This window comes from Loxodonta africana, chromosome 15, assembly GCF_030014295.1.
Source record: "Loxodonta africana isolate mLoxAfr1 chromosome 15, mLoxAfr1.hap2, whole genome shotgun sequence".
Taxonomy (NCBI): domain Eukaryota; kingdom Metazoa; phylum Chordata; class Mammalia; order Proboscidea; family Elephantidae; genus Loxodonta; species Loxodonta africana.
The window spans coordinates 6,930,065-6,942,805 of NC_087356.1; the positions used below are offsets into that span (position 1 = coordinate 6,930,065).

General features: G+C 41.5%; 1 protein-coding gene across 48 annotated transcripts in view; it reads left to right on the plus strand.

Annotated features, from left to right (window-relative positions):
• Window positions 1-12,741, plus strand: part of MAP4K4 (mitogen-activated protein kinase kinase kinase kinase 4) — a 214,402-nt gene that overhangs the window by 144,785 nt on the left and 56,876 nt on the right. For all 48 annotated transcript variants that reach the window (XM_064268519.1, XM_064268518.1, XM_064268522.1 and 45 more), the window contains exons 8-12: window positions 776-830; window positions 2,292-2,370; window positions 6,647-6,822; window positions 10,219-10,291; window positions 12,513-12,723. In XM_064268519.1, coding sequence (XP_064124589.1) covers window positions 776-830; window positions 2,292-2,370; window positions 6,647-6,822; window positions 10,219-10,291; window positions 12,513-12,723 — 594 coding nt within the window. The remainder of the gene's footprint in view (window positions 1-775; window positions 831-2,291; window positions 2,371-6,646; window positions 6,823-10,218; window positions 10,292-12,512; window positions 12,724-12,741) is intronic.

The window sequence follows — 12,741 nt, forward strand, 5'->3', positions numbered from 1 at the left end:
TGCTGATGAGGGACCTGTGCTCACTCTGTCTCCTTGCTCCCTGTTCTCTCTCAGCTTCTTATTCTGTTCGGTGCTTGGTTGAGTTCTTTATCTTTTCATGTGATGCTTAGGGCTCCAGAATTGAGGTTTGTCTCTGTTTTACTTAGTTTTTCAGGTCTTTGCTGTGGAGGGACGGCGTGGTCCTTCTGCCTATCGTGCCATGTTGGCCCTGCCTCCTAAAATTCCGTTTTTAAAATTAATATTTCAGGGAAATGAGAAGGAAATGATTCCATGCACAGGAAGATACTTCATTTATAGCTCACCTGTCAATTAATTTGGGAGATGTTCAATAACATGATATGAATTGGTGAATGAGTTAAGAATTCACCTGTGGAACAAGAGTGGTTTCTGGCCTTTAAACTTTTAAAATTGTAATTTAGTGTGAGAAACTAAACATAAGAATAAACTTAAATTTGGGCCAGGGTCTAAACTATTGAATGTTTGTAAAGAAACAGATATGCTAAGTGATAGACCATGCGGTGGGCGTTTAGGGGCTTTTATGTAGACTATCTCTAATTCATAGATAGGAATGATTTTAATCAGCAAATCAATTTTGTCTTTATTGTTTCTTTGTGAGGCATTCTTACAAATGTGTTCTTTTTAATTTTCTGGGAAACTCCGTCTTGGTTTATACAGCAAAGGTCACCTTCATTTCATTTGCATGAATACCAGCAATTGTAAGTGAGCGGCTTCGTATCTAGTACAGTGTTCATAACATACTGTCTTATTTTTGCAGAGTGACCTTTGGTCTTGTGGCATTACAGCCATTGAGATGGCAGAAGGTGCTCCCCGTAAGTAACTGTCTCTCCTTTTTCGTGTACTTTTTTAATGTCACTTAAACCTAGTCTCAAGGCTTCAGAAAAACTGGCTCCGTGGATAAAGCCATTCCTGGTGGGGGGTTTTGATGAGGGAATGAATCATCAAGGTTTTGGATGTAAAAGGAATTCTTGGAATTACTCTTCCTTTTGGAGGTCTCCCTGAAGTCCGTAGCCTACATATTTTATTTAAGCTCTGTCAACAGGTGTGACCTGAAATTATGCTGAGTTCAGATACTAGCCAGTAAATTTTCTTTTTAAACTTTGTATTCTGTGAAACTTGTTCGGTCACGTGATACTTTAGTATCGTTAATGTTTTGACTTGACAAATAGAGGCATAACTTTTTATCTATAGAATAATTTTTTCTATTACCTGTGACATTTTTCTGCCTTTTCTAAGAATATTTGCTTCTCCTTTGGATTAAATCAGGTGGAAACTTCATAATATTGATTTTTGATCAGAGACGGGCATACTAGCAGAGAACAAAAGCTAAAGTGGCATTTTCTGCTGCCCCCCTCCCCCAATCAAAGGTATACACAAAGAAGACATAACCATCGGTATATAGTTGGCACTGAATAAATACTTGTTGAATGAATGAAAATATCTTATCAACAGCAAAAAATTAGTCTGTAATTCAGAATCGGATGTCTGCTTTGAAAACCACACTTTCCCTCCGCGTTTCCCCTATCCTCTAAGCCTTTGAGATGGGGAAGTATACCCCGACCTTTCTCAGTCTGCTTTCACAATGGGACTAGTATTGTCTGCTTCTCCGCCTCATTTCCCAGCTGCCTTGTAAGGTTCTCTTGAAGGCAAATAAACACATGAAATGCGCATGGCCTATTGTGACATGTTAACGCACGACGGGTTTACCTAAAGGGCCTTTTTGGGGCAGTTGATTAAAGTACAAACAGTAGTTGCACAGAATTAAACGATTTAGCATTAGACTCACGTTTTTTGCTCTTTCACGGTACTATTAGATATAACAACAACATGTAACATTTTTAAGAGCTTAATATGTGTTTATTCTGTGCCGGGCATCATGTTGAAGGCCTTTGCAGGCATTGCCTTATTTAATCCTCACAACAGCCCTATGAAAATACAGTTTTAATTGTAATGTTATAAATGACTTAAAAGCTTAAGGTGTTAGTTCCTTTAAGACTCTGTGACTATTTATCTTTGATTTATGAAAACTTTCCAATGTCTATTTGAAATGGTGTATTCTTGCTGCTCTTGTTCTCCTTATATATTTTGCTGGTTTTTTAATGGGAAGTTCAACTGGGCATGTCAGAGCGGTCATAACCAGATGTCTAGGCTTGTTGACGTAAAGTGTATCAGGTGGATGGTGGGACAGAGCATTTGATGTTAATGAGTGAGCCCTAGAAATCAAGAATAAGTGAAATACCTGTCATACTCACACGACCGTCTCCTCTCCCCAGCTCTCTGTGACATGCATCCAATGAGAGCACTGTTTCTCATTCCCAGAAACCCTCCTCCCCGGCTGAAGTCAAAAAAATGGTAAGCTGTGTATGGTTTTTGTTGTCGTTCTTCTTTTCCTTTTTACTTTTAATGTTTCTTTTTTTGGGTTTACTTTCCTCTGAGTCAAAATTCTAGCCATTCTCCTTTTCAAGAGCACATGAGCCAGTGCCCCCAAAACACCAAATAAAAAGTGCATTTGCTTTTTTTTTTTTCAATTTTTTTTCCCTTGATAAATTCTCTTTGAATTACAAAGTAGTGACAAGGTGACCATATGAAACACCACATTTAATTTCAATATGTAAACACCCTTTTAAGGGTGTTATGTTTGTAGACATCTTTACATTGAAGAAACAGAACCGTATTGACTTGCAGTTCCTCAGGTGAAATAGGATTTTAAAATTAATGGAGGTGTTTACTGTAATTATTACACAGTGGAAGTTAGATATATCCTTTTTCTTTCCAGAAGAGCACATTAAAAAATTGTCCTCTTTTTTTGGCCTGCCACCTTTCTGTCTGCTGTAACTCCCGTACATTTGCTACCAGAGTGTTGATATCTGTGGACAGGGATGAAAACCTTCATTAATGGAAGACTTTAGAATTGCAGTGTTGTGGGAAAATGCAGGTTGGGGTTGTTGCTGTTGTGTGCCATCAAGTCAGCTCTGACTCATAGCGACCCTACAGAACAGAGTAGAACCGCCGGGTTAGTTACTACAAAAATCTTGTGGAGAGGAAGTGAGCCTGTACTTTTTTTTGCCTGGGAGTTTTGTCCACTGGTTCCCTCTTGATCTCTTTTTCCTAAATTCTTCCCTGTCAGCTCTTGTCTGCACCCAAGCGCACCGTGCTCGTGGGCCCTACCATCCTCCTTTTACCATCTCCGTTTCTCTTCATGGGCTGATCTTGTTAGTGCCTGCATACTTTTATTTTTTCCCCTTTTTTTTTCTGGAGCTATTCTTACTCATTTTCCAATTAATGTTGTCTTCTCTTATTTTAGATTCTTTACTCTTAACTCTGAAATATGCAAGAGATCTCAATTTAAGCTTTCTATTCTGGGTATTGTCTTTTAGCTGCATGCTTTTGTCTTCTTGGACTGATGGTCTCCAGTTTTCTTTCCCATCCATGGGCATACACATGCACACATACCTTTTTTACTTTCTTTCATGCTTTGCCCTGTTTCCCCACTATCCTTACCCCCAACACATTTCATCATCCTTTCTCCACCTTTCTTCCGTTTGCAGGATTTTTCTCATTCTTTACATACTGTCTGTAACCACATTCGACTCCAGATGACTGAAGCTGCCTTAATTCCATTTACCAGCTTTTTGAGAGGTTCTTCAAGGCCAAAAACCAAACCAAATCCGTTGCTGTTGAGTCGATTCCGATTCATAGTGACTCTATAGAACTGCCCTGTAGGGTTTCTAAGGAGCAGCTGGTGGATTCCAACTGCCGACCTTTTGGTTAGCAGCCAAACACCTAACTGCTGCGCCACCATGGCCCCTCTTCAAGGTCCACACAGTTGCAAAGATTCTAGCACCAAGTGGTTGGTCTCTTGTGTTAAGACATGATAGCTCTGGGTATCCATGGGCAGTCAACCCTAGGGAACCCAAATGCGTATAATGAACATCCTCCAGAATAAGCTATGGGACTTTGATAACACCTTTTCTGGAGCATATAATCTAAGTAATATTAGCTTTTCCATTTCTGTCAGGTTTTATAGAAGGAAATCTGTACTGGAAGGATTGCTAAATTATTGCTTTGTCTTCAGGATACCTCACCAGCTTTGAGTTTATCACCTGGCCTCACTTTTTAATTGTAGCTGTGGGTTAACCGCTGTGTATACAACACACAATGATGTGGCGAGACAGACATAGACGACAGTGAATGCTGCTTACGTTCCTTTCTTACGCCGGATGTTCTTTAACTAAACTCGATTAGGTGCCATGTTTATCCATTTGCATCATTGCTCTCATTTTACCCAAGCATTCTGACACGGGCTAGATGATTATAGACATAAAGCTCTTTTTCCTTTGGGATTTTCTGTCTTCCTGTCCACCAGACATACATTTCTGCTATTTTGGAGAAGGGACCTTCCGAAAGAGGACCAGTGAACTCTTTTCCAGCAGAACCTGAGAGTTGATTTTAAAGAATATACTATAGCTCCTGTGGGCATGGTGCGTGAGGATCCCTTTGGGCTCTTTTAATTCAGAGCTCTGATTCATTAGGCCCGGGGAGTGACCCAAGTATTTGTATTTTTAATAAACTCCCCAAAATGTTTCTGGCGGACAGCGGGATTGGGGGAATCTCTGTGTTAGAGCATTCCTCTACACTGTGTAAAATCTTTGATGCTCCACTTGACCATGGAATAAAGTAACAACTTCTTTGCATGACTTTGAGGGACTTCTCTGAGCTGACCCTAACCTATTTTATTCAGTCTTTTCCACCTTTCCTACTAGCCACAGAAAATTATTCATTATACTCTAATACTTTTCTACCTTTGTCTGCTTTGTTCCTTTACCGTGGGATGCTGTATTCTCTGCCCCATCTTTGGACTGTCAGATATCCTACTTTTTTTTTTTTTTTTTTCATGTTCAACCCCTGTAACAGTTGTTATTTTTTCCTTCCTCTGTAAAGTTTGATTATATATCTTGTTATTGTGTATACCTATTAAATTTCATTTACTTTAGTTCCTATGTATATTTCCTACAGGGTCTAACATAACAAAATACAAATAATTGGTACATAAATATTTGTTGAATTGAAAAAAAAAATACTAAGTTTGAATGAAACTGCAAGACAATAGAAATGTTTCTTAAAAGCAGTGAAGTAATTGGAAAGAACTGAAGTAATTTTCTAAATCACGTTTTTAAAGACTGAACAGTCATTCATTCATTCAACAAACATTTATTACACATCTATTGTGATGTGTCCTACCCAGTGTTGGACATGGGTGACAACTTGAAAAATAGGAACCAGTCCCTGATTGCTACCATTTCAGACCAGCAAGGGAGACAGAGGCATACAGTGTACAGTCTGTTCTGTGCAGATGACCCCAGAGGAAGGCCTCCTAATGGGGTGGGTGGGGAAAAGGCTTCCCAGAAGAGGTGATTCCTAAGCTGAGTTTCACAGGGTAGGATGGGTCCCAGTGGCTTAGCCAAGGCTAGGGATGGGGGTCATCCTGAGCCAGGCATGTAGAAATAGGCGAAAATAGAAGTGAGTGTAGCTGACAGAATCACAGCTTCTGTCAAAACTTTCAGTTTCTACCTCTGTGCATTAAGCATACAGAGCTGATAAATGTCTTTGAGTGAACAAACTAGTTTGAAGTTCTAATTGAAGTGACATTAGTAGGTTCCAGAGTCCCAACGTTTGGTCACCGGCTGGACTCCTTTCTGTGCCTGTCATTCTCTTCTGGGCACCAGACAGCTATCCACTCTCTGCCTTCGTTTTTGTGGAAACCTTCCTCTATCTCCTTGCCTCCTCCACGCCTAGATTAAGTGATTAATAAGCAACGTTAGATTTAAACCACCCTCCCCGCCCAAAAAACAAACCATAAAAAAAAACCCACTGCTGTCCAGTCAATTCCGACTCATAACAACCCTATAGGACAGAGTAGAGCTGCCCCATAGGGTTTCCAAGGAGAGGCTGGTGCATTTGAACTGCCATCCTTTTGGTTAGCAGCTCAATGCTTAACCATTGTGCCACCAGGGCTCTGATTTAAACCCAGCTCATTTAAATCCGATTTCCATCATTGTAGTATGTTGGTGAGATGGAATAACTTTTAAACTTTGTTTAATTAATGCTCTTGATCCCCAAAGGTCCTGAGCTCTATTTCAGTCGTAAAAGCAATTAAGCATTGTACATTAATTTATAAACAGGCATCAAAAAGTGAACTAAAAGTTGAAAAGAAAGTAAGACGCCCTTTTTGGGTAACTGTCAGTTGACCCTGTAGCTCTCTTTTTGGAAAAAGTTATATTGGATCATTTTCTCCATTATTTCCAAGTCCCAGTGGCCTGTTTATTTTCTGTTTCCATTTACCTTCTAAATACCCTCATCAACAGAGATGGACTGCACCGAGGGCTCAAACATAGCAACGATTGTGAGGATGGCCCAGGACCGGGCAGTGTTGCGTTCTGTTGTACGTAGGGTCACTATGAGCTGGAAGCAACTCAGCAGCACCTAACAGCCACAGTTATTCCTGTGTACTTGCAGAATGTTCGTGGTGAATTCTGAGGCTCTTCATTGTTTTAGGCTTGTCACTTTACTGATAATTTAGAGCTCTTCATAGTAGAAATTTGATGTTCTTTTTTACTTCCTCTTACAGGTCAAAGAAATTTTTTAGTTTTATAGAGGGGTGCCTGGTGAAGAATTACATGCAGCGGCCTTCCACAGAGCAGCTTTTGAAACATCCTTTTATAAGGGATCAGCCAAACGAAAGGCAAGTTAGAATCCAGCTTAAGGACCATATAGACCGGACCAGAAAGAAGAGAGGAGAGAAAGGTACCACATCTGTTTTGATTAATAGTTTGTCTCTGCCATGCAGTTTAGTGATGGGGTGTAGGACCCAGCCTGGCTCCAGGCGAGGTTGAACTGAGCTGCGTGGTGTGTCGCCAAGCTCCAGGACCAAATACAGGCCCCCTGGCATGTCAGCATGGTGGGCTATATTTCTGGTTGTTCAGGAGCGCATCTTTGTTGCCTTTGATACTTTTTTTTTCCCTCTCTTCTTCATTATGATTGTTGTGTTCATGGCATACTCCACTCAGGCTTTACTGAGCATCAGTGGTGAGCAGCATCATCAGTCTTCCATCGTGTTATTCTCCTGCTCAAGAAGCCACAAGGGTTTTTTACTGCTGAGGCCTGTACATGTTGTGTGGTTAGGCACGGGCCACCTGCCCTTCTTGTCCCTCATCGCTGCACGACACAGGCACGCTGTTATGCTTATTACCTATGGTTCCTTTCTATCCTCAGTGTGTCATGCCCTGATTCTTGGTTTTGTTTCCTTGCACACTGTGTCCACCTGCCAGCTGGGCCCTCTGCTTTTCTTTTCCAGCAAGGTGTAGGTCAGACGCCGTCACCATCTTCACCAAACCTTCTCTGAAGGCTGTACCTCCTGTTAACCCTTCTGTTTTGTGAACTCTTACAGCAATTTCATAGAAGAACATTTGGATAACTGGCATCCCAGGAATTTTTTTTTTTTTTTTGACACTCAAATTTCAGGGCAAAAGAAGAAACTATGAAGAGCCAGTTCAGGGCAGTGAAAGAGTTGATTGAACAATTACCCTTTGGACTGTGTACTGAACTTTTTACATGTTCATTTTAGCCTTAAATAACTTCCGTATTCATAGTTAAGTCTTCACTGATTTTCACAGTAACATTTTGCTCTCATATATTGAGTCATAAATGTAATTAAGCATTGTATGTTAAGTTAAACAATTGTAACAGAGTGAACAAAAGGTTGAAAAGAAAGTAAGACAACCTTTTTGCTGCACTGTCAATTAACGTGGTAGCTCTCTTTTTGGAGAAAGTTATTTCATATTGGACCGTTTTCCCATCATCTCCAAGTCCCTGTGGCCACTTTGTTTTCTCTTCGCATTCACCTTTCAAGTACCCTTACCGTCTCTTATTAGTAATTAACAGTTCGTAGTGCAAAATTTTAAACATATCAGAGTATATATTTAAAGGATTCCAGAGATCATATGGGTTGAAATTCCCATTAAACATTAGCATATCTCTGTATATCCATTGAAATTATCTATTAGCTTTGATTTTTTTTTTCTATATCCATTCTGCATCTGGCATAGAAGAGAACTAATGCCGTATCTGTAATGAATTTGTCTTGAATCATATTTTGAATTCTCAGTCTCATCATCTTAGTTATCTAGTGCTGCTATAACAGAAATGCCACAGGGTTGGCTTTAACAAAGAGAAATTTATTCTCTCACAGTCTAGGAGACTACAAGTCTGAATTTGAGGGTGCCAGCTCCAGGGGAAGGCTTTCTGTCGGTTGTCGGGGAAGGGCTTTGTCATCAATCTTCCCCTGGTCTGTAGCTTCTCAGTGCCGGGACCCTGGGTTCAGAGGACAGGCTCCCCTCCTGGTTCTTCATTCTTGGTGGCATGACGTCCCTCTCCCCTTTGCTTGATTCTCTGTTTTATATCTCAAAAGAGATTGACTCAATATACAACCTGATCCTTTAGATTGAGTCCTGCTTCAACATAACTGCCTCATTAACATCGTAGAGGTAGGCGTTGTGAATTGAATTGTGTCCCCCCAAAAAGGTGTGCCAACCTGGCTAGTCCATGATTCCCAGTATTGTGAGATTGTCCATCATTTTGTCATCTGATGTGATTTTCCTATGTGTTATAAGTTCTACCTCTGCGATGTTTAATGAGGTAGAATTGTTGTTGTTAGGTATCATTGAGTTGGCACCGACTCATAGCAACCCTGTGTACAACAGAACGAAACACTGTCTAGCTCTGCACCATCCTTACAGTTGTTGTTACACTTGAGGTGGGATTAGAGACAGTTATGCAGATGAGGCAGGATTCAATCTGCAAGATTAGGTTGGGTCTTAAGTCAGTGTATTTTAAGATATGAAGGAGAGAAGCAAGCAAGAGAGACGGAGGACCTCATACCACCAAGAAAGCAGTGCCAGGAGCAGAGCATGTCCTTTGAACCTAGGATCCCTGCACCTGAGAAGCTGCTAGTCCAGGGGAAAACTGACAAGGACCTTCCCCCAGAGCTGACAGAGAAAGTCTTCCCCTCAAGCTGTCACCCTAAATTTGGACTTTTAACCTCCTACACTGTAAGAGAATAAGTTTCTTCTTGTTAAAGCCATCCATTCGTGGTATTTCTGTTACAGCAGTAGTAGATGACTAAGACAGTAGGATTTACAACATAGAAAAATCACATTAGATCACATAATGGTGGACAGCCACAAAATACTGGGAATCATGGCCTAGCCAAGCTAAGAGATTTTTGGAGGAAACAATTCAATCCCTAATACTCATCTTACCAGAAAATTGATTTTCATCTGTTAAGTCTCTACAAAAATTAGAAATGCATTTCTAGTTTGTGAACAATATTTGTTTTTTAAATCTCTTCCACTTGTCTGGTTTTGATGGCTCCCTGGAGTAAAGTTGTTCTGTTACAGTTGGATACTGACATTGAGTGAAGGGATCAATAAAAATGGCCTCTTACTTTTGGGAAAAAGGTATAAAGCCTATTGAAGTGAAAATAAGATACTCACCTTGAAACCTTTTTGTGCAATCTCATTTAAATAGAGCAGTTTTTGTTTTGTTCTCTTGCTCTGTTGTTCCATTAGTTTTTTCGTGGGCCTTTTTATAATTTGTGGGGACATTTGATTTTTGTTTTCTGCTCTAAGTACCTACTTAATGTTTTCCTTCTTGTCAGACTGGCAGACTTTTCTCTCCGTTGCCTGCTCAGTGGGTCCCTGATTGCTCACAATAACCAAATAAATTCCATTAGTTGCATTAGTTAGTTTCAGCAGCTATATCACTTGAGTTTTGGCATCAAAGTGGACTTTCTGAATTGGCTGCACTCTTGGCCGACTTTACCTGAGGTGTCATGTGCTCTGAGGTCCTTTCTCATGGTTCTGTACTTCTTCAGCAGTTCACCCCGCCAAGGGGTGTCTTGAGTGCAGTGGAATCTAGTCTTCTCTGGGTTGTAGTTAGGCTCGCCCAGAAAATCGCCACAGTTGACTGTGGGAATTTGGAGTGGCATCCCCCCACCCACCCACCCAAGTTCTCCGGTGCACGTTGGTATTTTCACAGAGGACATCTTATTTCTTTTCTGTCCTAAGGTGGGAGAGACTTGCCTGTACACGCATGTGTCGTGATTCATGCGCTACCCTGTGTGTTTTGTGCTTTTCTTTGTAGATGAGACAGAGTATGAGTACAGTGGAAGCGAGGAAGAGGAGGAGGAGGTGCCTGAACAGGAAGGAGAGCCGAGGTAACAATACAGCCCAGTGTTCAACTTCCTGCTTGATGGAGACATTACGTTTCCTGCCGATGCCAGGATTTCAGAGCTCCTACATAGTATGAAGGAACCTTACATTAATTTAAAAGTGCCTTAGTGTCTTTCACTCTTCTCTGTTATTTGAAAGATCCCCACAAACATTCTTCCCGTTGGGATCCTCTGGCCCAGTGGTTCTTTAATGAGGATTACATGTGCTCTGCTCACCCAGTCGTTTGAAAATGTGGGGTTGTGCTGGCATTTAATTCTCCAGGAGCCACAGATGGGAAGTGCCTTGTGGTGTATAGGACAGATACCAAAAAACGCAGTTGAGTTGGTTCCTGCTCATATGGACTCTACAGGACAGAGTAAAACTGCCCTAGAGTTTGCAAAGCTGTAAATCTTTAAAGAATCCTACTGTCACGTCTTTATCCTGTGGAGCGGCTGGTGGATTTGAACCGCTCACCTTTTGGTTGGCAGCTGAATGTTTTTAACCACTGCGCTACCAGGGCTCCTTGGTTATAGGATAGTCCTGCACAGGAAGAGTTGTACTTTTTATGTGATGTAGGACTTGTCATGGAAAACGCTGTACCTAGCACAGTCTTTCTCAAAACAAATTTATTTATTTATTGTGGGGGGCTCTTCTGACAGGTACCTTTACCTGCATTTCTTTCCTTTGCTAAGATGTATTCTGTCCTGTGCCCACTCTGATCTGTGTTTTGGTTTATCTCTGGCTTTATGAGGTACAGTGAAGCAGAGATCAAAGAGCTGAAATTGGTAGGTGGACCCATAACCAAAAAATACGTTGCTGCTGAGCTGATTGCAACTCGTAGTGACCCCGTAGAACAGAGTTGGGCTCTGCTCTGCCCTGTAGAGTCCATATGAGCAGAAACTGACTCAACTGCCCCATAGGGCTTTCAAGGAGCAGCTGGTGGATCCAAACTGTCAACCTTTTGGTTAGCAGCTGAGCTCTTAACCACTTCACCACCAGGGCTCCTAGATGGACTCACCCAAATCCACTGCCGTCGGGTCGATTCCAACTCATAGTGACCCTATAGGACAGAGTAGAACTGCCCCATAGAGTTTCCAAGGAGTGCCTGGTGGATTTGAACTGCAAACCTATCGGTTAGCAGCCATAGCACTTAACCACTACACCACCAGGGTTTCACTCATACTAGATGATTAATCAGGGAACAGGATTTTTGGATTTTAGCAAGGTTTGCCTGGCAGTCGTTCATGTTGCCGCTACACATGACTGATTAATTGAACAAAAGGAGGGTGGAAGGGAATGTTGAGAAACCTGTGGGGACCTATACCCCAGAGAATGCAAGTTTGGAGAGAGTGTGTCATATCAAGAGATGAACGAAAACTTCCTAAAGAAACTCCATGATATCTTGTTCTTCTTATGCAGGAGTAGAATTAAATTGATTTTAGACTAAAAATTTTTGAGAAATTTGAACTGATTTCATATGCGATATAACCCTTGAATAAGAGCATGATGTAGTAAGAGACCATATAAGGAGATTTGTTGGGCATGTTATTCTGGTTGGTTTGGAAGTAGAGCAGTGACTCGCAGCACAGAGCCCAGCTAGGAATTGATGCTATTTAATGTATCTGTGCAATGGCTAATTCATGGGACCCTGGAAATAGAGGCAGTGGGAGGAGAATACGTGACAAGACTTGATGGTTGATCTGACAAAGAAGGTGAACCAAAGGCAAATACTGAACAGCACGCTGATATTTATAGCCTAGCAGGGTAGGAAAATGATGTACCTCTCGCTGGTGGAAAATAAGGCAAAGGGAGAATTCACGTGAGAATCCTAAGTAGAGAGATAATGAAAATAGTTGGCAGACAAACACCCAGGACAGAGTTTTAAAGGATTTACCAAATGAATAAAGGGAGACATGGGACTGTTGTTGAGTTGTAGATGCCAGACTGGGAGTAACTTAAGAGAATGAGTGTAGAAGAACAGAATGCCAGTGCAGCTCTCTCATTTAAAGGGCAGTGCCACTTGGACACTGAGCCCTGGTGGCAAAGTGGTTAAGAGTGTGACTGCTAACCAGCAGGTTGTCAGTTCAGATCCACCAGCTATGGGGCAGTTCTACTATGTGCTCTAGGGTCACTCTGAGTTGCAATCGACTCGACAGCAATGGGTTTGGTTTTTTTGTTTTTGGGCCATTTGGACACATCCCTTATCACTCTTGCTCCCTCCTATAGTTCCATTGTTAACGTGCCTGGTGAGTCTACTCTCCGACGGGATTTTTTGAGGCTGCAGCAGGAGAACAAGGAACGTTCTGAGGCTCTTCGGAGACAGCAGCTGCTGCAGGAGCAACAGCTCCGAGAGCAGGAAGAATATAAAAGGCAGTTGCTAGCAGAGAGACAAAAACGGATCGAGCAGCAGAAAGAACAGAGGCGGCGACTAGAAGAGGTACGAAAAGGAAAATGC